The sequence below is a fragment of the Mustela erminea genome, chromosome 8 (assembly GCF_009829155.1).
Source record: "Mustela erminea isolate mMusErm1 chromosome 8, mMusErm1.Pri, whole genome shotgun sequence".
Lineage (NCBI taxonomy): Eukaryota > Metazoa > Chordata > Mammalia > Carnivora > Mustelidae > Mustela > Mustela erminea.
In genome coordinates this window covers 49,803,267-49,831,114 of record NC_045621.1, presented here as the reverse complement: position 1 = coordinate 49,831,114, position 27,848 = coordinate 49,803,267, and the positions used below count along the sequence as shown (strand labels likewise).

Genomic DNA, 27,848 nt, shown 5'->3' with positions numbered 1-27,848 from the left:
ATAATTAAATTATAATCAGAACAGCAGTTATATAAACTTAAAAAGATAGAAAGGCATTTTTATTGTCTCATGATGATTGACCATGACCTAGATAGTACAAAGTAAATATGGTTTTCTTTTAAATATTTTGTTTGTAGCACTGGACAAGACACTGTTTCCAACCCTGCTTACATGAACCAGAACTCTAACCTTCAGTCAGCTGCTGGTACTGCTGCTTACACACAGCAGATGGGAATGTCTGTGGATATGTCGTCTTACCAGAACGCTACTTCTTCCAGCTTGCCACAACTGGCCGGCTTTCCAGTGGCAGTTCCAGCTCATTCAGTCGCACAGCAGCAAACAAATTACCATCAGCAGCCTCTTCTTTAGAACAAACCAAGCATTTTCTTGAAAGCCTTCATATGTGTATTACTTGACCCTTGTGATTCTAATCTAAAAATATTAAAAGAAAAAAATTTTTTTCTCAACTCAAAAAAACCATGAATAAATAAAGCACCAAAAACTTATCTTACTGTGCTAGGCCATGAAGGGCTTTTTCAGTCCAATTTGTTTGAAGTGCAACTTTGATCAGAGGCAGCTTCAGATAGCTTCCAGTTAATTTTGTCTTACTTTCAAATCTCTCTACGCAAATCTGGACACCCAGTAAGTAGCCTTATGACACTAAATAGCATGAGCTAGGAGTATGAAGTTTTTGCTTTAAAGACACCACTGTTTATCCCTAAAACATCATGGTAACTGGGAGAGCACCAAAACCTTTGAGTATTTTTTTTTTTTTTTGTCTGCTTATTTTTTTCAGTGTCCGCCACAAACCATTATTTTAAGGCAAACTTCTTTTTGGGTGAGCATTTAGTTTGCCAGCATATTTCCCTTTGGTTCCTTAAATTGCAGTTGTGTTTGCAGTACTGTCAGTTTTGCTCTCTTTTCTGTTGAGTAATAATTAGCATATAATTGTCTATAGAAGCAAGAGCAATTTGGAAGGAACAAAAATGTTTTCTGTTATTAACGTGAAGACTGTAGAAATGCAGATGTGTGCGATTAAGCGTTTAGCTACTTCCCTGTCATGGCGGCTGTGGGCTAAGGAATGCCCCACAAAACATTTCCATTCCCTGAAGACAAATGTTTTTCTTACAAGGCTCCCTTGTATTTAGTATTGCCACTAATGACCTTCTAAAGTGACTTTGGCCATTCTCTAATGAAAATAATAAGGTCCCCTGTTTTCCTTCCTGAAGTGTGGTGTGCAGAGATGCTGCATTTTCTTTTTACGGATTACTTGTCAATTTGACCCATGAGACATTCCTAGTAATTTGATGTGATATATCCCAAGCATGAATAATAAGTGTGTTTTTATAGATGTGTTGTTCAAGTACCATTGCTATGCCAGGCTATTGAGAAATTTGGCCATTCCTTTCAGAGATAATTCTAAGCCTGTGGGATTGATAGGGTAGCTATCAGGACAGTTTTTCTGAAGTCTGCATTTTATAAATTTGCAGTGCTAATAGATTCCATATACTATAGGAATTACATAGTAAACCAGTAGGGATTGTTTTCTCCTAAAAATACATACACTACTGCATCATCTACCAACTTGTTAGATAACGCAAAATAGAAGATGGCGAATATATATGCTTACAGATACACGGTACTTAGACTGGGAGAAACAAAGGACATAAGTGAAGTTACTTGCCTGGGAGCAAGATTTCTGAATTGTTTTTTAAAGAGAACCCTTAATCTTTCTGCTAAGAATCCATTTGAAGACAGTGCTCTGAAAATTTTTGTCATTTATCTATTTACAGAAATTTAATTACAAGTATGTTCTTTTTCCAAAGAAACTGTGTCTTAGAATAAAATAGTCTATATACTACTTGGTCTACATTTAAAGGAAAAAAACCAACAGTATTTGAAAGCCCAGTTTCTATCATTGTCTTATTTCAGATATAAGTAACTGAAAAAGTTTTAACCTTGAATGTCTCATATTCTTTTTTTCACCCAGTATTTTCCTCCCATGTGAATTCAATTATATATTTACAAAAAATGCTAAAAGGGTACCTTATTTTTTGGAAACGAATCTTCTGTTCTTTAAAGAAAAAACATAAAAAGCATTTATAAAGCTGCTCTTGATAATGTTGGCATATATATATCAAAAATCTTATATCTTTTCCTCCCAGTGTTTAATAAGGTTATTTTAATGTTTGTGTAAATATTTCATGTATAATTGTGATCAGAATTATAAAAGCTTAACTTGAGTAAGTCTTTGAACTAGTATAAATACTGTACACCCGCTAAATTGGGATCAGCCAATTAAGTTCACCAAATGTAGTTTTGGAATAATATAACATGCGACATGTATATAAATCGTGTATATTGGCATTTATCCGTGAAATTTTATACATCCAGAAGTTTCTTCTCCCTCTTAAATTAAAAACAATTTTATTTTGGCCACACTGTAATGAATTTTGTGTTGCAGGTTGTCAATAGTATAAAATGTTATTAAATCTGTGTACTAAGATGGTATTTTTTGTGTTAATAGGAAATAACAGGGTTGTTATTTTTCTTTCTTTTCCATGATCTTATGGGTTGTATTTATTTTAAGACCTCTTTATAATTAAATGTTTTCTGCCAAAGGAATTGTCTAATATCAGATTTCTACACTGGGTTCATACTTGCTGTTTTATAAAAAAAATAAAAATAACTTCTATTTCATATGAAATCTTGATACATTAGAAAAATTTTCTGAGAATTTATAATAAAATTACTTTTCATCAATGTAGAAAGAATTTCCCTTGGGTGTTAAAATACAGGAAGTGGATTATGGTCTTGTAGTTTGGAAAATGTACAGTCTGCCAACATTGTCTTATAATTTGGTAATCTGCAAAATTACCTGAACATTAAATAATTATACTACTTATCAATTAGGATTTGAAATTATTTGCAAGTACATTGTCCTCTGATGTTACTTCAAGGAGTTGATACTTGACCACATAACAAATTTTCACTATGTTTTACAGAGGATTTATAAAGTTTCACCTTCCAGATTTTTTAAACATTTATTTTGAATGTTCAAAATATTATGGCTTAGGTATTTTTAAAATTTCTCATAGAAATCGCAAGTGTCTAGTCTTTTGGCTTCTGGGGAGGATTTACTGAATTGTTATGATGAGAAAGCTCAAGTTATTTTTATAAGTAATAAATTATAAATAATATAGCACCAATCTATCATGCTTTGTTTCTGTGAGAAGACATTTTTCTTATTTACTTATATCAGTCTTAGTCAATAAATAAAGGGAGGACTCAATTCTAAAGATTTAATTTTTTTGTTGTTAGTACAATTTAGTTTCTTTTGGAGATTAAAGATTTAGATTTTTTTTCAAGTTTTTTTCCCAGAAGAATTATTCTAATTTTACCAAGCTAAATTTGAGTTAGAGTTTTCTAAAAACCTTACTGTGTCAAAAAGAGAAATTATGTTGCTTCTTAACACAAGTGTAGTGGGAGGAATCGTGTGCCCCCCCCCAAAAAAAATTCATGTTTGCCTAGTTTGTCAGGATGTGACCTTATTTGGAAAAAGACTTTGCAGATGTAATTAAGGATCTTGAGGTGAGATCATCCTAGATTTAAGGTGTCCTTTTAAAAGAGAAAACACACAGATTACACAGCAAGCGGGACCTGTAAAGATAGAGACAGAGCCTGGAGTGAAGGTGCCACAAATCAGAGATGGCTGGGGGCCACCAGAAGCTGGAAAAAGTGTGGAAGGATTCTCCTCTAGAGCCATCAGAGAGATCACAGCTTAGCTGATACCTTGATTCCAGATTTCTGGCCTCTAAACATGAGAGAGAAGACATTGATGTTGTTTCAACCCTAGGAAACGAATAAACACGGATAAAAGTGTACAGCAAACTCCTGAGTACCAACGATTTCAAACTTACATAAAATTGGTTAAATTTGTTACGAGAATTTGGAGACAAATGTCTGTAGTCCAGAAGTAGCAGTCTTATCTTTTCTAAGTTCTAATGAAATTGCATGGATTAATGAAAGATCCCTGTTGATTCCATTATCCCATTTTTACTATATATATATATATATTTTTTTTTTTTTTTTACATCACATCTCAGTAATTTCCTATGCCAGAGAAGTTAACAGGATGACAATTTATGCGTTTTCTATCCAGTCTTCTATCTTCTGTCTACCCACTCTTCTGTAGTGGGTATTGACTGGACTGAAGAAATGTTTAAAGGCAGGCAGAGGAACAGAAGAAACAAAACTGGTGGGTGGGTATTTGCAACAAAGGCTACCAAAGAATGGAGTTTGCTTTTCTTATTTTACACCATTTGCTGTCCTGATAAGGAAAATAAAGGCTTTCCAATACCTATTCAGCAGGTCTTTGACCTCTACTGATTACCTGTTGGTCTAGGGAGCTGGCTACCTTTTTTTAAATACTGAAGTGAACTCACATAAAACTAGCTGTTTTAAAGTGAACAACTCAGTAGCATTTATTATATTTACAATGTTGTACAACCACTACCTCTAGTTCCAAAATTGACCTTTTGTGTCTGCTCTGACTTACCATATATTTTTTGAGCTTTAACTCCACATATACCACAGTGTGTGTGTGTGTGTATGCCTTCGCACATGTGCGTATTTCATATTACCACAGTTTATCCATTCATGTGTTGGATACTTGGGTTGTTTTCATCTTTTGGTTATGTGCATAGTACCGCTAGGAAGGTGTGTATATGTATTTGAGTACTAGTTTTTAGTTCCTTTGGCTATATATAAGGGTGAAATTAGTGGGTCAAATGACAATTCTATGTTTAATTTCTTGAGAAATTACCAAATCCCGCAGCTGAACCATTTTTATATTCCTGCCAACAGTGCAGAAAGATTCCAATTTATGTCCTCACCAGCACTTATTTCTAATTTTAAGAAATTCTAGCCATCTTTGTATATATGAAGTTGTACCTCATGATTTTTATTTCCATTTCCCTAATGATAAATAATGTTGAGTGTCGTTCATGTGCCTTTTGGCCACTGTATATCTCTTTGGAGAAATATCTGTGTAAATCCTTTGCTCATTTTTTAACTGGGTTGCCTTTTGTTGCACTGTAAGAATTCTTTATGTTCTGGATACTAGACCTTCAATAGATGCATGCCTTCAAATACATTCTCCCATTCTGTAGGTTGTCATTTCACTTCCTTGATGATATTCTTTGATTAACAGAAGTTTTTAATTTTGATGATATCCAGTTTACCTATTTTTTCCTTTGTTGCTCCTGCTTTTGGTATCATATCTAAGAGTCTGTTGCAAATCCAAGACGAAGATTTTCTCCTGTTCTAAGAGTTCTATGGTTTTAACTCTTCACAATTATGTCATTGATTGATTTTTTTAGTTCATTTTTGTACATGGTATGATGTAGGAATGTAGCTTCATTTTTTTTTTTTTCATATGGATATCCAGTTGTCCCAACACCATTTGTTGGAGAGACTGCTTTCACCAGCTGCTTTTGAACACCACTTCAACCTACCCTATGGTCGTCAGTAGCCACAGCTGCAGTGCACCCCCTCCATAGCTAGAGAGTTTGCAGTCTAAAAAGTAACAGCCTTGTTCTCATCTCTTATCATATACCTAAAGAGGAGTCCATGCCATCTAGTTAGGATAGAGCTCCCCAAGGTGAACAGATAGGATAGGTGTCATTGTAGTGGTGGTTTCTAGCTGTCAGAGACTCTTGTCCCTCCAAGTAACTTCAGACAAGTATGTGAAAAATGCATTGTCCAGATAGCAAAATGAGACTTAGAACCCCAGCCAAAAATAATCTTTTTCATATTTCCTTTCTGGGAAACTCTCCCCTCACAATTTTCACCCATATGTTATTGGTCAGAAATGTCCCCAAAAGCCACCATTAGCAGCAAGTGAGTCTGGAAAGTGGGTATTTTGCTTTCTAGCCTCTAGAGAAGATAGGGGAGAAGATGATTGGGAATGAGTGTAGTGTGGGCTGTACTATAATCTGCCACAGGGACAGACATGTCCAAGTATTTACAACCTGCTGTTACTATTTGTGTGCCTAGTAAATAAATTCAAAGTTAAGTTCGTCTGTTATTCCACGGTCAAATGAAGCTCTTGTTAAGATTCTCTAATATGGGGCGCCTGGGTGGCTCTGTCAGTTAAGCGGCTGCCTTCAGCTCAGGTCATGATCTCAGGGTCCTCGGATCGAGTCCCACATCAAGGCTCCCTGCTCAGCAGGGAGCCTGCTTCCTCTCCCCCTCCCTCTGCCTGCCGCTCTGCCTACTTGTGCTCTCTATCTCTCTATCAAGTAAATAAAATCTTAAAAAAAAAAAAAAGATTCTCTAATATGAGGGGCGCCTGGGTGGCTTAGTTGGTTGAGCATCTGCCTTCGGCTCCGGTCATGATCTTGGGGTCCTGGGATTGAGCACCCCCCCAGCAGAGTGTCTGCTTCCCTTTCTCCACCTGCTGTTCCCCCCCACACTTACACTCTAATAAATGGGTAGTCTTTAAACAAAATAAAGATTCTCTAATATGAGCATGTTAGGTCCCCAGTGTTGGGTCCCCCAATAATGGGTCCGTGATTAAAGGAGCGAGACTGATACAAAGCGAAAGTCAAGCAAAGCTTTATTTTGCGCCAAGCGTCGAGAATCAAACCGACCGGTCAGGGCCACGCCTCTTACAGAGAGCGTGACCCCTCCCTGCCTCACAGACTAACTTTTATAGAGCAAAGGCCATGCGGTTGAGCCTGGCCACACACAGGTGGCCAGTGAGATTGCAACACACAGAGAAAGCTGCACAGTCATGCTAGGTCACACACGGGTGGCCAATTGAATTACAATTCACCCCATAGTAGCTATTTGAATTAGCCTATCACCTTAGTCAGAATGGGTGCCCAAAAGGCACACCAAGGGCGGGGCCCATACTTCTTGGTAGCTAGGAGACAGTATGGGCCCCCACTGATTGAATGTCTCCACCTGACCTGACCCACCCTTGTATTTGGGCTTTGTACCTGGGATGGTTTCCTGGACTTGCTTTTAAGTTCCCCTGGGGGGGGCAGGGTCAATTTAAGTTTTACTACTTAAACAACAAAATGGCAGTTCAACTGGGGTGGGGCCGCTCTGGCTGAGTTGGCCCTTACAACCATACCATAGTTTCAGTCAGTAAAGGCTAGATTTAATATATTTACATCTGTCCTAATGGTTAAAACTAGGACTTTTTTTCTAACCTCATGAGAGATTAAAAAAAAAAAAAAAAAAGACCCTGGAAATGGGGATGGGAATAAAAGCTACAACTGCTCCTGTCTCTTCTGTTTAGAAACATGAAAAAATTAAAGATGTATTAGCATTCAATAACATAATTATTATATGGTGGGGATGCTAGGACTTGAATTTCCAAGCCTGAATTGTATTTGTGGCTTTGCCATGCGCTAGTTGTATAATATCAGACATTGCACTTTGGCTTGATTGAAAACCATTTTCATATACATGGTCACTGAATTCTAACACTCGTTAGGTAGAGCGGTAAGCGAAGAGGGTACGGTCACACAGCTAGTAGTGGCCAAGCTGGGATTATAAACCAGGTTGTATCTGAGGCTCAAATATGTGCTTTTCTCCACTACATGGGTGTGACTCACGCCTAGAAATAATTTGCGTGTTGTGTTTGTCAGGTAACAACTGTAACAACTTCATTTCGCACACATTACTGAGATAGATGGGGTCCCAAGGGCTCACATGGTTACAAAATACCTTCAGATGTGAGAATGCTCATGTGAGAAAGAGCATAATAGCAGCTGGATCTGTCTAATGTGTGCACCGTAGTACAATTAGTTCTGTCGTAAGGGGAGGGAGTGTGGCTGATGAGACCAGAGCCTGATGTAAACAGACTGGCTCTTTATGAGACTCCGTGTGGAGGAGGGGTCAAACATGGGGGAAAGGAAGTGCACAGAGTTCTGTGTTTTCTTTTTCAAGATTTTATTTATTTATTTGACAGAGGGACAGTGAGAGAGGGAACACAAGCAGGGGTAGTGGGAGAGGGAGAAGCAGGCTTCCCGCTGAGCAAAGAGCCCCATGCTTGATCCCAGGACCTTGGGATCATGACCTGAGCCAAAGGCAGGTAATTAACGACTGAGCCACCCAGGCGTCCTGAGTTCTGTGTTTTCTGACCAGAAAAGAGCATAATCCAAGGGATTTCTAAGGAAAACAACAGGTGACAACTAGTTGAGGCTGATTTGAACAAGAGTGGTTCTGAGTTGAAGCCTAAAAACCCGGGAAGCCTAAAGCCCTCAAAACTGTCAGAATCCTGGGGCGCCTGGGTGGCTCAGTGGGTTAAGCCTCTGCCTTCAGCTCAGGTCATGATCCCAGGGTCCCGGGATCGAGCCCCACATCAGGCTCTCTGCTCAGCAGGGAGCCTGCTTCCTCCTCTCTTTCTTCCTGCCTCTCTGCCTACTTGTGATCTCTCTCTGTCAAATAAATAAATAAAAATTAAAAAAAAAAAAACTGTCAGAATCCTAAAAACACATCTGTTACTGAGAGAAATCTTCAGCCTGAGCTTGGGTTTCAGTTACATTCTGTATAGGGGCCAAACCTTTTTTTTTTTTTTTTTAAGATTTTATTTATTTATTTGAGAGAGAGAGAGCACAAGCCAGGGAGGGTCTGAGGGAGAGGGACAAGTAGCCTCCACACTGAGCGGGGAGCCTAATGCAGGGCTCAATTTCAGGACCCATGAGGTCATGACTTGAGCCAAAACCAAGAGCCAGACACTTAACTGACAGAGATGCCCAGGCGCCCCAAGGCCAAATTCTTCAGAATCACATAACTAGGTAGGGCCTTCACGGTCTCACCCTTGACAGCCCTTCTAACCTCTTCCACTTTCTTATATACACACTGGATTCCAACCCTCAAACCCTAAATTATTTGTGTGCCAATTTGGCTTTTTCATACCTGTGCTTGGCTCTGTTTCTTTGCCCGAAATTCTTTTGTCCATTGGATAAATTGTCTTTTCAGGTGTCAGCCTTTGCACGTTGCACTGACTGTAGCCCCCAGACCACGCTGCCCTACAGTAGCCTCTTGTAACTATGTCATAGTGGTTGCCACCTTGCACGGGATGATCTGTCCCTGTGTATGTTGATCTGTCTCTGTCAGATACTGTCATTTGGCTCATTCAACATGCATTCCCAACCACCTTCCTCTATATGGAAACCATATATTCCTCTACATGGAAGTCAGTAAACAAGATGCTTTCCAGAACAGCAAGCTCATTTCTCCAGCCTTAGCCCAAGGAGTTGCAGCAGATGCAGAAGCATAGTGAACATTTCTTTCTGACTTATGGCAGAAAAGTCTAGATCACAGACCCTTGCAAGGTCTGGAGGAAGGCCAAATGGTTGTGAAAAGTATTCAATAAGGGAGTCACCTAGAAAGGGGAAAGAAAGGTGACAGTCAGACTCTGGGGCAGGTGACATCAGCAAGAGACACTGCAAGACAATATGGAGATGAAAGAAAAAGCAAATTCTATGTGGGGTCCCAACAGTACAGGATATCTCAATCTCCATGTCCCACACTTCATATTTATACCAGTTGTGAGCCGCCGCTGTAGGTTTATTCAAGGTCTCTTCCGCCTTTAAGTGTCTGTAAGCCTATGTTCCTCACTGGGAACAGAATGTGAAGATTATTTGGAATCTGATTTACATCGTTCAATCCCTTTCTGTGAACTTTAAAAAGAATTCTTCCTTTAAACATTATAGAAAGAATTAGCCTAATTTACAAGCCATCAAAAATGTCAGAATGAGGGGCGCTTGGGTGGCTCAGTGGGTTAAGCCGCTGCCTTCGGCTCAGGTCATGATCTCAGGGTCCTGGGATCGAGTCCCACATCGGGCTCTCTGCTTAGCAGGGAGCCTGCTTCCTCCTCTCTCTCTCTCTGCCTGCCTCTCTGCCTACTTGTGATCTCTCTCTGTCAAATAAATAAAATCTTTAAAAAAAAAATGTCAGAATGAAAATGAAGGACAGGGATCAGATTTTGTAACTGTCTAGTTAAGTTTCCTTCATGCAATGGCCTATATTGTTTTTTGTCTTTTTATTTATTTATTTATTTATTTATTTTTTTATTTATTTGACAGAGAGAAATCACAAGTAGATGGAGAGGCAGGCAGAGAGAGAGAGAGAGGGAAGCAGGCTCCCCACTGAGCAGAGAGCCCGATGCGGGGCTCGATCCCAGGACCCCGAGACCATGACCTGAGCCGAAGGCAGCGGCTCAACCCACTGAGCCACCCAGGCGCCCCATGTCTTTTTTTTTTTTAATTTGTTTTTTGACTGGGGGGGGTGAAGGGCAGAGGGAGAGAGAGAATCTCAAGCAGGCTCCATGTCCAGGGCAGAGCCTGAGGCGTGGCTCAATCTCAGGACCCTGAGATCATAAGCTTAGCCGAAATCAAGAGTCAGTCGCGTCACCAACTGAGCCACCCAGGCGCTCCTGTTTGTTGGGTTTTTCTTCCCCTCCTTTCCTGTAAGAGAATTGTACATATCTATCTGTCCATGCCCTTGACTCTTAGAGTGTATTGTCCCCACTTGGTGATTTTCATATTGATTTGGTCTTTGAATGATTAATTGATTTTTTTTTAAAGATTTTATTTATTTATTTGACAGAGAAAGAGCACAAGCAGGGGGAACAGCAGGCAGAGGGAGAGGAAGGAAGAAGCAGACTCCCCACTGAGCAGGGAGACCAATGTGGGGCTCAATCCCAGGACCCTGGGATCAGGACCTGAGCCGAAGGCAGATGCTTAACTGACTGAGACAGCCGGGCACCTTTGGTCTTTGATTTAGAGTTCTTTTGGCTCTGCCGGCTTCTAGACTTTCCTTGCTTTTGATGACTTTGACAGTTTTGAGGAGTACCAGTCATATATTTTGTAGACTGTAGATTTGTATGGTGTCTTCTCATGATTAGTCAGAGGTTTGGGGGAGGAAGGTCACAAAGGTAAAGTACCCTTCTCACATGGTATCAAGGGTATGTATTATCAACCTGACATCACTGTTGTTGTTGTTCTTAATCACGTGACTAAGGTAGTGTTTGTTAAGTTTCTCCAATTCCTCCATTCCATGCTGTACTCTTTGGAAGAAGTCCCTAATGTGCAGCCTACATTTAAGAAGGGGGAATTATGCTTTCCTTCCTTAAGTGTGGAAAATCCACATAAATTATGTAGAATTCATCCACATGAGAACCTTGTCTCTTCTCTTTTATTTATTTATTCAGTCATTTACTTTTGTTACTAAGAGCTCATGGAAACTTATTTTACACTGGGATGTATTCCAATAGTATCTCATTCTATTGCTCAAATTGTTCCAACTTTGGGCCTGGGGAGCCCTTTCAGTTTATTCCTGTGTCCCCTTGACATCCCCCAGTCATTGCGCTTTTTGTTTCGTTTTGAAACATTCTTTACGTTCTGGCAGTGTAAGATACTCTGGGCTCATCTTGTGTATTTCCCGTCCAGACTTAGAATCAGCCACTTCTTCAAGGTGCCCTGGTTGCTTTTATTAGAAGATGGTATTAGAGACTAAGACCTGAGTATTAGATGTATTTGTTGTTACTGACATGTTATAATTTCTAGGTCCTGGCTGAGAGCAAGAAAATACGTCTGTAGACTAACCTGCACATATACCCACAAATTTATAAATATTTCTCTGTGTAGCTATCTATATCCATATTAAGCTACACCTGAATTTATGCTGCTGTTTCTTTTTTAATTAATTAATTAATTTTAAATTTAAATTCAATTAATTAGCATAGAATGTATTACTGGTTTCAGAGGTAGAGGTCAGCAATTCCTCTGTCTTTTATAACACCCAGTGCTCATTACATCACGTGCCCTCCTTAATGTCCAGCACCCAGCTATCCACTCCCCTCCAGCAACCCTCACACGCTGATGTTTCTAACTCGAACCCATTACCACATGGATCATCCTAGCCTTTTTGCCTTACTTACCTGTAACTGTCCTCTCCAACAGTAGGAAACCTGGCTCCCACCATCTGCCACTGATGTACTTAATTGTTCAATTCCAAGATATGTGTATCTTGACTTCAGAATTGTTAATCCATACCTCAGGTAGCAACCTTATAGAGTTTGCCATAGAGTACTTACGTACAGTTCCTTTTGTCTTTAGTCACAGACCCCACTCATTTCTAAAGATACTTAGGGGGCATCTGGGTGGCTCAGTGGGTTAAGCTTCTGCCTTTGGCACGGGTCATGATCTCAGGGGCCTGGGATCGAGCCCCACATCGGGCTCTCTGCTTGTCGGGGGGCCTGCTTTTCTCTCTCTGTCTGTGTCTCTGCCTACTTGTGATCTCTGTCAAATAAATAAATAAAATCTTTTTAAAAAATTAAAAAAAAATACTTAAGCCACCACCCTTTCCCCCCCTCCAATCTCCTTCAGGGAGATTGTTTCCTATATCTGTAACAGAGTTATGTGCTTTTGTTACATTCTGCATTCCATCCTGGAACCTCCCAACTTCCTATATGACTTTTTAAAGATTTGCACACATTAAGGCTTAAGTTTGTGCTGGAAAGTTCTACAGGTTTTAGCAGATGCATAGCATCATATAGGCACCGTTAGAGTATCATGCAGAATAATTTCACCACCCTAAAAAAAACCCCTGCTATGCTTCACGTAATCAACACTCCCCCTCCCGAACCTCTGACCTTTTACTGTTTTTACAGCTTTGACTCTTCTAGAATGTCACAAAAATGTAATCTTAAAGTATAGCTTTAAGTGACTGGCTTCCTTCACTTAGCAATATGCATTTAAGGTGTATCCATATCTTTTTTTTTTTAAAGATTTTATTTATTTGACAGAGAGAGATCACAAGTAGGCACAGAGAGAGAGAGAGTAGAGAGAAAGAAGCAGGCTCCCTGCCAAGCAGAAAGTCTGATGCGGGACTTGATCCCAGAACTCTGAGATCACGACCTGAGCCAAAGGCAGAGACCTAACCCAATGAACCACCCAGGCACCCATGTATCTGTATCTTTTTATGGCTTGCTAACTCATTCTTTTTTCACTGAGTAGCATTCCATTGTACGATTATACCACACTGTATCCATTCACCTATTGAAGGACATCTTGGTTGCTAACAGTTTTGGGCAATTATGAATAAAACAAATATAAATGTATAAATATATAAATTTATATAACGCATAAAAATACATAAAAATATAAATATACACATTTTGTGAGATGGTTTTTAGGTGGTGTAAGTTTTCACATCCATCATGTAAATACCTAGGACAATGATTGCTGGCTTGTATGGAAAGACTATGTTGTTTATTAAGAAACTGACCAGGGGCACCTGGGTGGCTCAGTAGGTTAAGCCTCTGCCTTTGGCTCGGGTTATGATGCCAGGGTTCTGGGATCGAGCCCCATATCGGGCTCTCTGCTTGGTGGGGAGCCTGCTTCTGCCTCTCTCTCTGTCTGGTTGTGATCTCTGTCTGTCAAATAAATAAATAAAATCTTAAAATAATAATAATAATAATAAATAAAATTTCAAAAATTTGGTCCTTTTTATTAAAAAAAAAAAAGAAACTGACCAACTGTCTTCCAAAGTGGCTGTACCATTTAGAATTCCCATCACTAATGAATAGGAATTTCTGTTGCTTCTAATACTAACAACTGGTATTGTCATCTTAAAAGAAAAACTTTTGCCATTCCAATAGGAGTGTAACAGTATCGTATTGTTTTATTTGTGTTCCCTTGATGATAAATGATGTTAAGCATCTTTTCACGTGTTTATTTGCTATCTATGTATCTTTTTTGGTAAGGTGTCTGTTCAAACATTTTCTCAATTTTTTTTTTTAAAGATTTTATTTATTTATTTGACAGAGAGAAATCACAAGTAGATGGAGAGGCAGGCAGAGAGAGAGAGAGAGAGGGAAGCAGGCTCCCTGCCGAGCAGAGAGCCCCATGCGGGACTCGATCCCAGGACTCTGAGATCATGACCTGAGCCGAAGGCAGCGGCTTAACCCACTGAGCCACCCAGGCGCCCCATTTTCTCAATTTTTAACTGGGTTGTTTGTTTGCTTATTGCTGAGTTTTGAGTTATTTTTATATTTTGTTCACTAGTTCTTTTTTTTAAGTTTTTTTTTTTTTTTTTAAAGTAATCACTGTATCTAACGTGGGGCTTGAACTCAGGATCCCAAGACCAAGTACTACACCCTCCACTGACTGGAGCCAGCCAGGTGCCCCTTTGTTTACAAGTTATTTATTTATGTATTTATTTATTTTTATTGTGTTACGTTAGTCACATACATCATTAGTTTTTAATGTAGTATTCCAAGATTCATTGTTTACATATAACACCCAGTGTTCCAGGCAACACGTGCCCTCCTTAATACCCATCCCTGGGCCAACTCATTATTCTCCCCTCCTCCTCCCCTCCAAAACCCTCAGTTTGTTTCTTGGAGTCCACAGTTTCTCACGGCTCCTCTCCCTCTCCGATTTCTCCCCACTTCAATTTTCTTTTCCTTCTCCTAATGTCCTCTGTGTTATTCCTTATGTTCCACAAGTAAGTGAAACTGTATGATTATTGACTTTCTCTGCTTGACTTATTTCACTCAGCATAATCTCCTCTGTTTATAAGTTCCTTATCAGATTTGTGTCTTACAAATACTTTTCTTCCAGTCTATGACTTGTCTTTCATTATTTTCACAAAGTCTTTCACAGAGCAAAAATTTTAATTTTAATAAAGCCCAAGATACCAGTTTTACTTTCTTGGATCATGCTTGCATCTAAAATCTCATCTCCAAATCCAAAGTCCTGTAGGTTTTCTCTGAGAAGTTTTTATAGTTTTGCATTTCACACATAGATTTATGATCCATTTTGAGTTACTTTTTTATAAGGTCTGAAGATTTTTTAAAATCACAACTTTTTTCCCCCTCAAGTATAATTTAAATTTTCTGAAAAACTTCAAACATCCTTTGTAATTTTAAACAATATCCAAACATTTTAAGTACATAGGATAAAAATGCTTCTAATTAAGTGTTTTTCTTGGTGAAACATTTGTACTATATGGGCGCCTGGGTGGCTCAGTGGGTTAAGCCTCTGCCTTTCCGTTCAGGTCATGATCTCAGGGTTCTGCGACTGAGTCCTGCATTGTGCGCTCTGCACAGCAGGGAGCTTGCTACCCAACGCCCCCCCCCCCCCCCCCCCCCGCCTCTCTCTCTGCCTGCCTCTCTACCTGCTTGCAATCTCTCTCTCTGTCCAATAAATAAATAAAAATCTTAAAAGAAAAGAAAAGAAAAGAAAAACATTTATGGGCACCTAGGTGGCTCAGTGTGTTAAGCCTCTGCCTTTGGCTCAGGTCATGATGTCAGGATCCTGGGATCGAGCCCCGCATTGGGCCCTCTGCTCAGCAGGGAGCCTGCTTCCCTCCCCCTCTCTCTGCCTGCCTCTCTGCCTACTTGTGAGCTCTCTCTCTGTGTCAAATACATAAAATATTTTTAAAAAAAGAGAAATATTTGTACTATATGAAAGTATATCAATTAAAATGTACCCTCTCCCTACATATATAGAGTGTATGTGTGTACATATACACATTATTTTACACAAATGTGATCATTGGTTATAAAACTATTTTTTTTTCACTTAATATACTTTAGATGTCTAAATCTGTGCCTATACTCTCACCTCTCATTAATAGCCATGGATTTATTTAGTTAGTTATTTTCAAAAGTAAATGGTAGACTTGGGAAATCAACTCCATTCACTTTATTTTGTAATTTTTAAAAATTCCAATAGAGTTAACATACAGAATTAAATTAGTTTCAGGTGTACAATATAGTGATTGAACAGTTGTATAGGCTACTCGATGCTCATCATGGTAAGTGTACTCTTAATCCTCATCTCCTAGTTAACCCATTCCCTGCATCCATCTCCCCTCTAGTAACCATCTGTTTGTTCTCTTTTTTCCTTTGTTCTTTTGTTTTGATTCTTCCACACATGGGTGAAATCATATGGTATTTGTCTTTCTCTGACTGGCTTATTTTGCTGAACATTATACTCTAGATCTACCTATGTTGTTGCAAATAGCGATTTCATATTTTTTTTTTAATGTCTGAATAATATCCCATTGCATATATACCACATTGTCTTTATCCACTCATTTATTTTTATTTATTTATTTAAAGACTTTTCTCCACATGCTTGACAACACCTGTTGTTTCTTGCGTTTTTAATTTTAGCCATTCTGGCAGGTGTGAGATGATATCTCATTGTAGTTTTTGTTGGCATTTCCCTGATGATGAATGATGTTGAGCATCTTTTCATCTGTCTGTTGATCATCTGTATGTCTTCTTTGGAGAAATGTCCATTCATGTTTTCTGCCCATTTTAAAATCTGATTATTATTATCATTATTTGGTGTTGAGTTGTAAAAGTTCTTTATATATTTTGGATACTAATCCTTTATTGGATATAGCATTCGTAAATATTTTCTCCTATTCAGTAGGTTATCTTTCAGTTTTGTTGATTGTTTCCTTTGCTGTGCAGAGCTTTTTATTCTGATGTAATCACAATAGTTTATCTTTGCTTTTGTTTCCCTTGCCTCAGGAGACATATCTAGAAAAATGTTTTGCATCCAATGTAAGAGAAATTGCTGTCTGCACTCTATTCTAGGATTTTTATGGTTTTACTTCTCCCATTTAGGTCCATATAAAAATAACAGCTTTATTGAGAGACTCCAAATACCATACAATTCATCCACTTAAAGTATACTCTTCAGTGGTTTTTAGCATATTCACAATATGTGCAACCATCACTATAATCAACTTTAGAACATTTTCTTCACCTCAAAAAGAAGCCTTGTATTTTTTTCCTTTTTTTAACTTAAAATTTTTTTCTTCCTTCTCCCTTCCCCCCACAAGTTTCTATTTCAATTCTAGTTAGTTAATGTATGGTATAATATTGGCTTCAGGAGTGAAATGTAGTGATTCCTCACTTCCATACAACACCCAGTGCTCATCACAACAAGAGCTCTCCTTTATACCCATCCCCCATCTAGCCCATCCCCCACCCACCTCCCTCCAGAAACCCTCAGTCTGAAGGAGCCCTGTCCATTTAGTTATCACCTCAATAATTCCCAGCCTTCCTAGCCCTAAGAAGCTACTAATCCACTTTTAGTCTCTAAAAATATCCCCATTCTGGACATTGTATATAAGTGGAATCATACAATATATAACATTTTGTGACTGCTTTCTTTCACTTAGCATAATATTTTCAAGGCTCACCCATGTTGTAGCATGTACCGGTGCTTCATTCCTTTTTACTGAAGAACAATACTCCATTGATAAATATACCACACTTTTTTTTTTTAAGATTTTATTTATTCGATAGACAGAGATCACAACTAGGCAGAGAGGCAGGCAGAGAGAGAGAGGAGGAAGCAGGCTCCCCGCTGAGCAGAGAGCCCGATGTCAGTGATTCCAGGACCCTGGGATCACGACCTGAGCCAAAGGCAGAGGCTTTAACCCACTGAGCCACCCAGGCGCCCCTGTACCACACTTTTTTAAAACCATTCATCAGCTGGTACACATTTGGGTTGCTTATGGTTTGGGCAATTATGAATAATGATGAACATTCTTGTGCAAGTTTTTACATGGACATACTCATTGATTTGTCTTAGCTACACACCTGGGAGTAGCTTGCTGCATCATATGGTAACTCAGTGTTTTACTTTTTTTTTTTTTTTTAAAGATTTTATTTATTTATTTCACAGACAGAGATCACAAGTAGGCAGAGAGGCAGGCAGAGAGAGAGAGAGAGAGAGAGAGAGGGAAGCAGGCTTCCTGCGGAGCAGAGAGCCCGATGCGGGGCTCGATCCCAGGACCCTGAGATCATGACCCGAGCCGAAGGCAGCAGCGCAAACCACTGAGCCACCCAGGCACCCCAGTGTTTTACTTTTTGAAGAACTGTCAAAAGTGTTTTCCACGGTGACTGTACTGTTTCATAATCCCATCAGCAGTGTAATATAGTTCCAATTTCTTTGTGTCTTTGCCAACACTTGTTTTTGATTATAGCTATCCTAGTGGATGTAAAGTGGTATCTCATGATTTTGATTTTCATTCCCCTGATGACTAATGATGTCAAGCATCTTTTCATGAGCTTATCAGTCATTTGGATAACTTTTTTGGAGAAATGTTAATTCGGATTCTTTGCCCATTTAAAAAAAAGATTTTATTTATTTATTTGACAGAGGGAGAGATCACAAGTAGGCAGAGAGGCAGGCAGAGTGAGGGGGGAAGCAGGCTCCCTGCTAAGCAGAGAGCCAATGTGGGTCTCAATCCCAGGACCCCGGGATCATGACCCAAGCTGAAGGCAGAGGCTTAACCCACTGAGCCACCCAGGTGCCCCTGCCCATTCTTAATTAATTAGTTAATTAGAGTGCTCAAGGGTATGGATGGGATAGGGTGGGGTAGGGCAGGAGGGAGGAGAGAGAGAATCTCTAGCAGAGGATTAGCTGAGTGTAGAGGTCCATGCACGGCTTGAGCCCACTACCCCAATATCATGACCTGAGCCAAAATCAAGACTCAGATGCTTAAATGACTAAGCCACACAGCAGGCACCCTTCTTTGCCCATTTTTAAAATTGGATTTTTTAAATTACTGAGTTGTAAGATTTCCTTATACAATATTATAGATAGGAGTCCCTCATCTGATATACACTTTGCAAATATTTTCTCCCATTCTGTGAGTTGCCTTCACTTTCTTTTTTTTTCCCCCAAAGATTTTATTTATTTATTTGACAGAGAGAGAGATCACAAGTAGGCAGAGAGGCAGGCAGAGCAAGAAGGGGAAACAGGCTCCCTGCTGAGCAGGGAGCCCAATGTGGGGCTTGATCCCAGGACCCTGAGATCATGACCTGAGCCACAGGCAGAGGCTTAACCCACTGAGCCACCCAAGCACCCCAGCCTTCACTTTCTTGATAGTGTTTTTAATTCTGGTGAAGTCCTATCTCTCTCTTTCTATCTATCTATTTATTTATACTTTTGGTGTCATATCTAAGAATCCACTGCCAAATCTGCGTCATGAAGACTTACCCCCCTTACATTTCCATCCAATAGTTTTATATTTTTATCTCTTTCATATCAATCCTTGGTCAATTTTGAGTTAATTCTTATATGTATATATAGTAAGGGTCTGGTGCTGGGGGCAGGGACAATGGTGTACCTCTCTTTGAGTGACACCCCCGCTTTAGGAGCTGAGCACTTGGTAGGGAGAGGCAAGAATCCCAGATCTCCACGCTTGCCTCTGTGTGAGTAGTCAGGGCCCCAGTGTTCTCAGTGGCACCATGCCAGAGGTAGAGCCTCCATCCCACGAGTGGGGGCTGGGCCAAAGCAGGGAGCCCATTCCTCTCCACTGTGTTTGATGGGAATTTAACTTCAGCAACAAGGATGTGGAATAGGATGATAAATGCTGACGTCCTGTCCCTCCAAGGAAGAGAACCCTCCCACTGGAGCTGATGGGAGAGGAAAGGCTGTGTTCCAGGGTGCACCGGTGTGGAACGGAGTTTCTCTGCCGTTTCTCTGTAGGAAGCAGGGGAGGAGGGAGTGGATCCTGGTCAAATACCACAGACTTTCACTTTTCTGTCTGAGTTTTAGTGAATTTTCTTGAATAAATATTTCTTTATTTGTTGTGCACCCTTAGGAGCATTCCAGAGATTTAAATTAAAGAAAAATAGCCATCTCACCAGTGTTGCTGGAGGGTAGGTGCAGAGAGCTCCTCGCTGTCAAGCTGCTATAGGTTCTTTTTTCATAACTCAAAGTCAGTGACTGTGGGCAGTGGAAAACGAGAAAACACAAATTTTGGTGCTCACATAATAACTCATTCTCTCTATATATTGATGAAATATCAGCTATTATAATGGCTCAGAGCTAAAAATGGACCGAGTCGATGGTAACTAAAGCAAGGAGTTCTGCATTGGCAGACATACCACTACTCATAAACTTGAGAAAATATCTACTATATGTAAGGTATAAAAATACAAGATAAAAAGCTAAACATCCATTTTGGAAATTAGGCGATTTTCATAAAAAGAGAATAAACCGAGGCAGTCTATACTAAATGTCCAGGGAATAAGTACTCCAGTTTTTCATAGGCATGGAAACTCTTCAGGACTGGAGTGATCAGAGTGGGTTTGTGTGGAGGAAGCGTTTGGGGGAAAAGGTAGGATTCCACCGCGTGGGTGGCCTGGAGGGAGGGCACATTCCAAGGCAGAAGCGCTGAAGTGGGATTGCATTTGGTCTGTTTGAGCAATAATGAGTAGACCTGCCTGCTTGCTGGAAGGTCTGTACAAAGATTTAAGTGAGGAATGGAGTGGTGACCAGAAAAGCAGCGGGGAGAGGAGGGGCTTGGTTGTTGGACCCTGTCTTGTGGGCTGCTGACAGCAAGGAGTGTTTTTTAGAGAAAAATGACTTCGGCCAAGAGATTTTAAGAAAATGACTTTGCCTGTAGTGTGTAGTTGGAATGAAGTGTGTGAGTGTGTGTGTGTGTGTGTGTGTGCGCGCGCGCGCGCTCACACAGGCAGAGCCCTGAGGCAAGAAGACTACTTATTACTTATTAGACTGTTACAAAGAAATGAAGGTGTGGATTAAGTGAAGAAGGCAGGAATGGAAAGTTAAGTGGTGGGTGATAAAATATAAATCAGGACCTCGATAAGCACCCAATTGTTAAGACAAACATGGCACTTTCCATAAAAAATAATACTAGAATGTGAGGTGACATGGGCTGATTTAGCAGTTTGAGATACTATGTACATTTTATTGACGGGTTTCCCATGCAATAACTATAAACGGGTCTCCTTAGTTTTGAATTCTCATATATTTTTCTTCCCTCTTCTTAGTACTCTAAATTCCTCTTCTCCACAGTTTGCATTTAATTTGACTTCAAATTAATCTCTTGTATGAGCGGGAGGAAACCAAGCTTTGCAACAATGGCACGGGTTTTAAGGATGAGTTTCCTCCCTTGAAAACAGCTATCCGCGTAGAAATGGGAGGCACGCGGCCAACTCTTGCTTTTTAGCAGGTCGAACATGACCTTCAAAACTCCCTAGGACACGCTAATCTCCTGCCGGGCTGCATCTCCCTTCAGACTCAGGCTGGCAGGGTCTCCCGCGGCCGCCTGGATGTGTACGGCTCGGGAGTTGTGAAGCTATAGTTGACAAAACAATACAAAAACACGCACAGAAAACAAACCACAAACCCACATGCCTTACCACAGTGGGCTGATGAGTGAAGTTGCGGAAGGAAGGTTCTGCTCTTGCCCTTTTAAAATTCCAGTGCACCAAACACACACGCGCTTACACACAGAGACACACGGACACACACACACACACACGCCCAGTCCGCGCATCCCACTCCCTGCCACACTGCACCAGCATCCCTCCCCAAGTCCTGATTCATGAACCGTGCCACCTTTGTCTCATCTGAAACTGTGCAGACTATTTTAATCCTCCCACCCCCATCCCAGATTTTCCCCCTCCCTTCATCCTCTAGAAAGCTCTGATGTAAGGCGCTCGCTGGGGGGGGAGCGCTTCTCCGATCAGCGCGGGTAGGCGAGATCCCCAGAAGCCCCCTCCGCGGTACCTCCGTCTGCGGGGGCCGCTGCTCGGGACCCCGCTGCGGAAGCGCCTAGGTCCCTTTAAGGGGTCGCGCTCTCCGAAGTGAGCCGGCGCGGGTCCCGCACCCCGCGGAGAAGTCCTGCCGCCGTCCTCTCCTCCAGCTCGCGAGCCTCGGGGGCCTGCCCGCCCGCCGCGCACCGCCCACCGCCCCCCGCGCACCGCCCACCGCGCACCGCGCGCCGTGCACCGACCCGCCATGCGGCCCTGAACCATGTCCTCCTCCTACGCCAAGAACGGGCCCGCGGACGCGCCGCACTCCCCCACCTCTCAGGTACCGCCCCCTCCTCCCCCCGCCCCGGCGGCCCGCGAGCGCCCCGCCTTCCAGCTGGCCGCGCGGGGCCCCCAGTCCTGGGAGTCTGTCGCCCCGCGCTGCCACCCCTCCTCCGCGTCCCTCTCTCCTCCAGCTCCTCCTCTGTCTTCTCCTCCCCTTCCTCCTCCTCCTCCTCCTCCTCCTCCTCCTCCTCCTCTTCCTCCTCACCTCGTCGGTCTCAGCCCTCCCGCTCTGGAGCCCGCAGCCTTCCCCAGCCGATGCCGGGGACTCGGACCCCGCACCCCAAGAGTCTTTGTTAATGGATGTGGTGGGTGCTCGCGGGCTGCTCTTCCCGGGCATCTTTTCAGCCGTCGAGGCTTGTGCTGGGTGGGTGGGGGTGGGGGCTGTATGTGGGGACCACGGAGGAGACCGGGGTGCGGGCTCTGGGAGACCCCGGCGAGCTGGTCCGCAGGCGGACTCTAGCCCGGGGTGGTCGCCCGGCTCCACGCTTCGGTCCTCACCGGCTTCTCTCTGGCCCCGTGTGTCGAGTCCAGGTGGCCCGAGGCACCACGACCCGCAGGAGCAGGTTGAAAAGATCCGATGGCAGCACCACTTCGACAAGCTTCATCCTCAGACAGGTAGGAGGCGGACTCGGGGCGGCGGCGGGGGGTGTGGGCAGGCTGGGGAGAAGGCCCGGTGCGCCGCGCTGGGGTCCGCGAGCCGAGCGCTGCCCCTACGAGCCGGAGCGGCGGGTCGCGTCCCTGCGCGCCTCTCTCCGGCCGGGGCGGCGCGCTGCCGCTGCGTCCTTCTCCCGCAGCCCCCCGCGCCCCAAGTCTTCGCGGCCGGGAGGCTCCGCGCCCCTCTGCAAGTTCGTGCGTGCGGACGCGCGTTGCTGGAGACCTGGCTTAGGGCAGGGATACTGAATTTGACTGAAAAGTGTTTCTAGTTGCACTTTCTGTGTGTGGAGACACGTCGTGTGCTTGAGTTTGAGTAACCAGAGCCCCCGGCGCCCGGCACACGGTTGACTGGGTGGACAGTCCGTGGTCTCTGCGATTTCTGCCCTATTTCGAACACTTCTCTCTCTAGGTCTTGAGAGAGACCCGCGGGCTCTGGTCAAATGAAAGACACTTCGAGCACAAAGTTTGCTTTCACTTGGGACCTATTCTTTCCTTCGCTTAACTAGGCAAGGACTGCCCAGATCTGGTTAAATCAGAATAAGCCTAGGCAGGCACTCAGTCCCGGGGTTTGGGTGGTCCTACACTTCGTGTTTGTTTTCTTAGTGATGGTTTCCTTCCGCGTACTTCTGGAGAGTGTTCTGTGTGCTGACGATCGCTACTTGCACGGAATGCTTAGATCTCTTTCACCTTGACACGGGAGATGGGTCCTTAGTGTTTGTACTGCCCATGTGCTGTAAATGAAAGCATCTCTCCACAGCTGCTGGGTGCTAGCGAGATCACGAAAAAGTGAATCACCTTGATCTTTCTTTGGAACAGAAACTGGAGGTGTGTGCTTTCCGGGTGACTTAGGAAACCTTAGGTCGTCGCCCCAAGACGCCTTTATCCCGGGCTGTGCTGTGGGCTGCTGGAGTGACCTTGGGAAGTTCTTTTCCCTCTAGGTCACTCAGAGCATTGTGTAATGTGTTCCTAACCAATGACGGCAGCAGTGGTGTGTTTCCTTAGTGAATATCATCAATTTAAACAGATTATCCATGACAAATGGGTTTTAGATTCAAAATTGGGCTCAGACTTCTCCTAAAGAGTTCCTAAAACCTATTTAGAGAATATTTATTATGCAGATACTAATATTCTGTAAACAAATTATTACTATTTAATTCAGTGAACACCAAGCATTTGCATTATTAAAATAAATATATTTTGAATCCTGAATTCATCCTAAAAGTGCATTCTATCCCCTTTGAAATGCTTGCTTAGGTCATTTGTGTATTTGATAAAGCAAAGACATTCCTCATCTTTAAAACATTTTGACTTATGTGACTGAGATCTTGTTGATGTTTATTTTGTAGGTGCCTATTTTTGGTAGTGAATTTTTTGTTGTGAATTCTTAGAAATACTAATTATACAGCAGTGTAGTCCCTGAACTGTCTGACTAAAACTTTTGAGTTCATCTACACTATCACTTCACTAATGCTTTACTCTTCTAACCACAAACAAAACAATCTATATATTTTTTAATATTCCTATTTTTTCCTCAATTTACTCTGATAAATGATTGAGATTAATGCATGTATAAGTTCTTGTTAAGAGTGTTGTTATGTATTGTCTTAAAAATGTAAAATATTGCATGTTAATAATTTTGGGAGTTATTTAAACAATGTAGATTTTTATTTTTTATTTTTATTTTTAAAGATTTTATTTATTTATTTGATAGAGAGCACAAGCAGGGATTGCTGTAGGCAGAGAGAGATGCAGGCTCCCCACTGATCAGGGAGCTGGATGTGGGGCTTGATCCTAGGATCCTGGGATCATGACTTGATCCAAAGGCAGATGATCCAAAGGCAGACACTTAATCGGCTTAACCTACTGAGCCACCAAGACACCCCAAACAATGCACATTTTTAGAATAAATATATTTCATTAGTTTTTCTGAAAGTGGGATTTGTTGATTTAATAGAATGGTCTAATTTAAATTCAGGAGTTATCTGTATTTGCATTATATACACAACCTTCCTATTTTTTTTCTGTGTAAAAATAATGCATAATTTTTGTGAGCACTTACAGTTCAATAAGTATCTTACACAGGATCTTGTTTAAATGGCATAATATAGACTTCTATAGTGGCTACAATAACTGGGATTTTTGTTTCTTTGACAAGAGACGAAAAGTTATTGCAATATTAGAATTTAACAGTATTTTTTGAAGTAAAATTGAAGAGTTTTCACCTGAGTGCCAAAAAAAATATTTTTTAAAAAAGCACAACAGCAGGGTGCCTGGGTGGCTCAGTGGGTTAAAGCCTCTGCCTTCGGCTCAAGTCATGATCCCAGGGTCCTGGGATCAAGCCCCACATTGGGCTCTCTGCTACGTGGGGAGCCTGCTTCAGCCTCTCTCTCTCTGCCTGTCTCTCTGCCTACTTGTGATCTCTGTCTGTCAAATATATAAATAAAAAATGCTTTTAAAAAAAAAAAGCACAACAGCTGTTTATGTTATTAGAGCCTCATTCCTTTAGAATGACCAGTGACTTATTGTTTTTGAATTCTTGATACACTGGAGTGATGGAATTTCTTGGTGATATTTTAGTCTGTATGGTGCCTTCACACATGAAGAAGATAGTGGGAATGCCAGCAAAATAGTGCTGCTCATTTCTGGTGTCATATTATTTGTAAAATTGGGGAAAGTGTTCCCCTCACAAAAAAATATGTCAAATCAGATGGGTAAGATGGGGCTGGTGGTGAAGAATAGGGGACAGTTGGCAAATTCATCTAGTAAAGCTGTTTTTTCTTTAAACTGGCAAAAAGTTTTTGTGTTTGTGTGTGTGCACATGTGAGTTGACCTGAAGACAAGCAACCTGAGAAAACGAGCCTGCTGTCCTCTGTGGCCTACTGCTCACAGAGCCCTTTAGGCGTCTTTGACCTTGTTTCGTGGGCTCCTAGATCGCTGGCCTCCACAATGAAGGAGGGATGGAGATTTTGGAATGAGTCCAGGGAACAACTACATGGTTTCTTTGAGGAAAGGTGAGAAGATGAGGTATTTTGCCACTGAAAGAATAGAGAGCTGGGTGACCCAGTAATGATCTTCAAAGTATACACCAAAGGCATTCTCTGGAAATGTGACGGACGGCTCTCCGTCTCCACTGAGGATGAAACTCAAGAACTGCTACAGTCAGGAGAGGAATGATGTTTTACAGCAAGGCTTTCTTTTTTTTTTTTTTTTTTAAGATTTTATTTATTTATTTGACAGAGAGAAATTACAAGTACACTGAGAGGTAGGCAGAGAGAGAGAGAGAAGGAAGCAGGCTCCCTGCTGAGCAGAGAGCCCGACGCAGGACTCGATCCCAGGACCCTGAGATCATGACCTGAGCCGAAGGCAGCGGCTTAACCCACTGAGCCACCCAGGCGCCCACAGCAAGGCTTTCTTAATTAAGAAGGTTGCTATCGTTGGAATGGCCTTCCAAATGAGCTTGTAGAATTTTCTCCTAGGAGATCACTTCTGACAGACTATTTGTGAGTGGACTATTTAGTCAGGTTTTATTTATTTATTTATTTATTTGATTTTTTTTTTTTTTTTTAAGATTTTATTTATTTGAGAGACAGAGAGAGAGACAGAGAGAGCATGGAGCTGGGAGCCCGATGTGGTACTCGATCCCAGGACTCTGGGATCATGACCTGAGCCAAAGGCAGTTGCTTAACCAACTGAGCTACCCAGAGGCCCCTGATTTATTTATTTATTTTTTAAATAATTATTTGAGAGAGAGAGTGAGCGAGCAAGTGAGAGAGCGAGCACGCACACAAGCAGGGGGCAGAGGGAGAAGCCAACGCTCCTGCTGAGCAAAGAGCCGGATTCGGGCTCGATCCCAGAGGACCCTGGGATCCTGACTTGAGCAGGAAAGCAGATGCTTAACCGACTGAGCCACCCAGGGACCCCTATTTATTTATGTTTCAAAGTTTTAGGAAACATTTATTAAACCTTTGCTATGTGCCCAGCACTGTGCTAGATACTATGAAAGAGGAATGAAAAGATGAATGAGACAGAGCCCCGAGACCCAAAGCATTTTGTAATCTACTTATGGAGACATAGGTGTATACACATAATATAGTGAAATGTAGCAAGGAATGAGGGTGTGTGCGCTGCATATTAAAGTACTTTGGGTGTCATTGTACATAGAGTTTGTGTGATGGAGTCCTCCAGTTTACTCCCATTTTTTTTTTTGAAAGATTTTATTTATTTATTTGACAGAGATCACAAGTAGACAGAGAGGCAGGCAGAGAGAGTGAGAGGGAAGCAGGCTCCCTGCTGAGCAGAGAGCCTGATGCGGGGCTCGATCCCAGGACCGTGGGATCATGACCTGAGCTGAAGGCAGCGGCTTAACCCCCTGAGCCACCCAGGTGCCCCTTACTCCCATTTTTCAAAGTGATCAAAGTATGATTGGTTTGTTGATCTTTCCATGTTAAGGCTGCCCTTATGTCGACTGCATGTCTTACAAGACCTGGACCCTCCTAGTTTCCAGCCTCATATTGAACCATGATCTTTTAGCTTTGGACATAGACCTTGAATACACCATCTTTCCTTCTGCCATAGGCTCTTTTTTTTTTTTTTTAAAGATTTATTTATTTATTTGACAGACAGAAATCACAAGGAGGCAGAGAGGCAGACAGAGAGAGGAGGAAGCAGGCTCCCCGCTGAGCAGAGAGCCCGATGTGGGGCTCGATCCCAGTACCCTGGGATCATGACCTGAGCCGAAGGCAGAGGCTTTAACCCACTGAGTCACCCAGGCACCCCCTGCCGTAGGCTCTTTGCACATGCTGAAACTTTTGTGTGGAGGGCTCTTGTTCTCTCATCTGCCTACTTAACTTGTAATCTTCCTTGAAACCTAAGTTTTGTCTTTACTTCTTTTTTTTTTAAAGTTTTTTTTATTTTTAAGTAATCTCTACACTCAAGGTTGGGCTCAAACTCACAACCCTGAGATCAAGAGTTGCATGCTCCACCAACTGAGCCTGCCAGACACCCCTAGTCTTTACTTATTTTTCTCATCTCTCTGATTATGCCAGTTCCTTAACCACCTACCTCATTCCAGAGTGCATTTTGCCAGTTCTCAATAATTAGATTTCTGTTAATATCTGTCCCCTCATTCAGATAATAAGCAAGGCCAGGTCTGCATTTGGTCTCCTTTGTATCCTCAGCATTTAGCGTAGTAGGTGTTCAATAAGTATTTATTTGAATGAACGAAGGAACGGATGGATGGAGAACCAGCTTGATATTTTAGGCATGGGGTTCTGCTCTAACATTA

At 41.8% G+C, this 27,848-nt stretch overlaps 2 protein-coding genes and 1 long non-coding RNA gene across 6 annotated transcripts in view; 2 read left to right on the top strand and 1 right to left on the bottom strand.

Moving 5' to 3' along the window:
- The window catches only part of STAM2 (signal transducing adaptor molecule 2), a 51,730-nt gene extending 49,296 nt beyond the window's left edge, over nt 1-2,434 (top strand). For all 3 annotated transcript variants that reach the window (XM_032355575.1, XM_032355574.1, XM_032355572.1), the window contains one exon: nt 138-2,434. In XM_032355575.1, coding sequence (XP_032211466.1) covers nt 138-369 — 232 coding nt within the window. In that variant the 3' untranslated portion in view covers nt 370-2,434. The remainder of the gene's footprint in view (nt 1-137) is intronic.
- Nucleotides 2,435-8,725: 6,291 nt separating this feature from the next.
- On the bottom strand, nt 8,726-21,714 carry LOC116597607. The gene is made up of 3 exons (XR_004288686.1): nt 21,603-21,714; nt 19,709-19,790; nt 8,726-9,403 (listed from the first exon to the last, which is right to left on the bottom strand). It is a non-coding gene; the product is annotated as an uncharacterized LOC116597607 (long non-coding RNA).
- Nucleotides 21,715-21,753: 39 nt separating this feature from the next.
- The window catches only part of CACNB4 (calcium voltage-gated channel auxiliary subunit beta 4), a 244,849-nt gene continuing 238,754 nt past the window's right edge, over nt 21,754-27,848 (top strand). The window contains exons 1-2 of one of the 2 annotated variants that reach the window (XM_032355576.1): nt 21,754-21,908; nt 22,442-22,525. In XM_032355576.1, the coding sequence (XP_032211467.1) occupies nt 21,849-21,908; nt 22,442-22,525 (144 nt within the window). In that variant the 5' untranslated portion in view covers nt 21,754-21,848. Of the gene's footprint in view, nt 21,909-21,956; nt 22,216-22,441; nt 22,526-27,848 lie in introns of those variants that run through there. The other variant, XM_032355577.1, reaches the window with a different exon arrangement.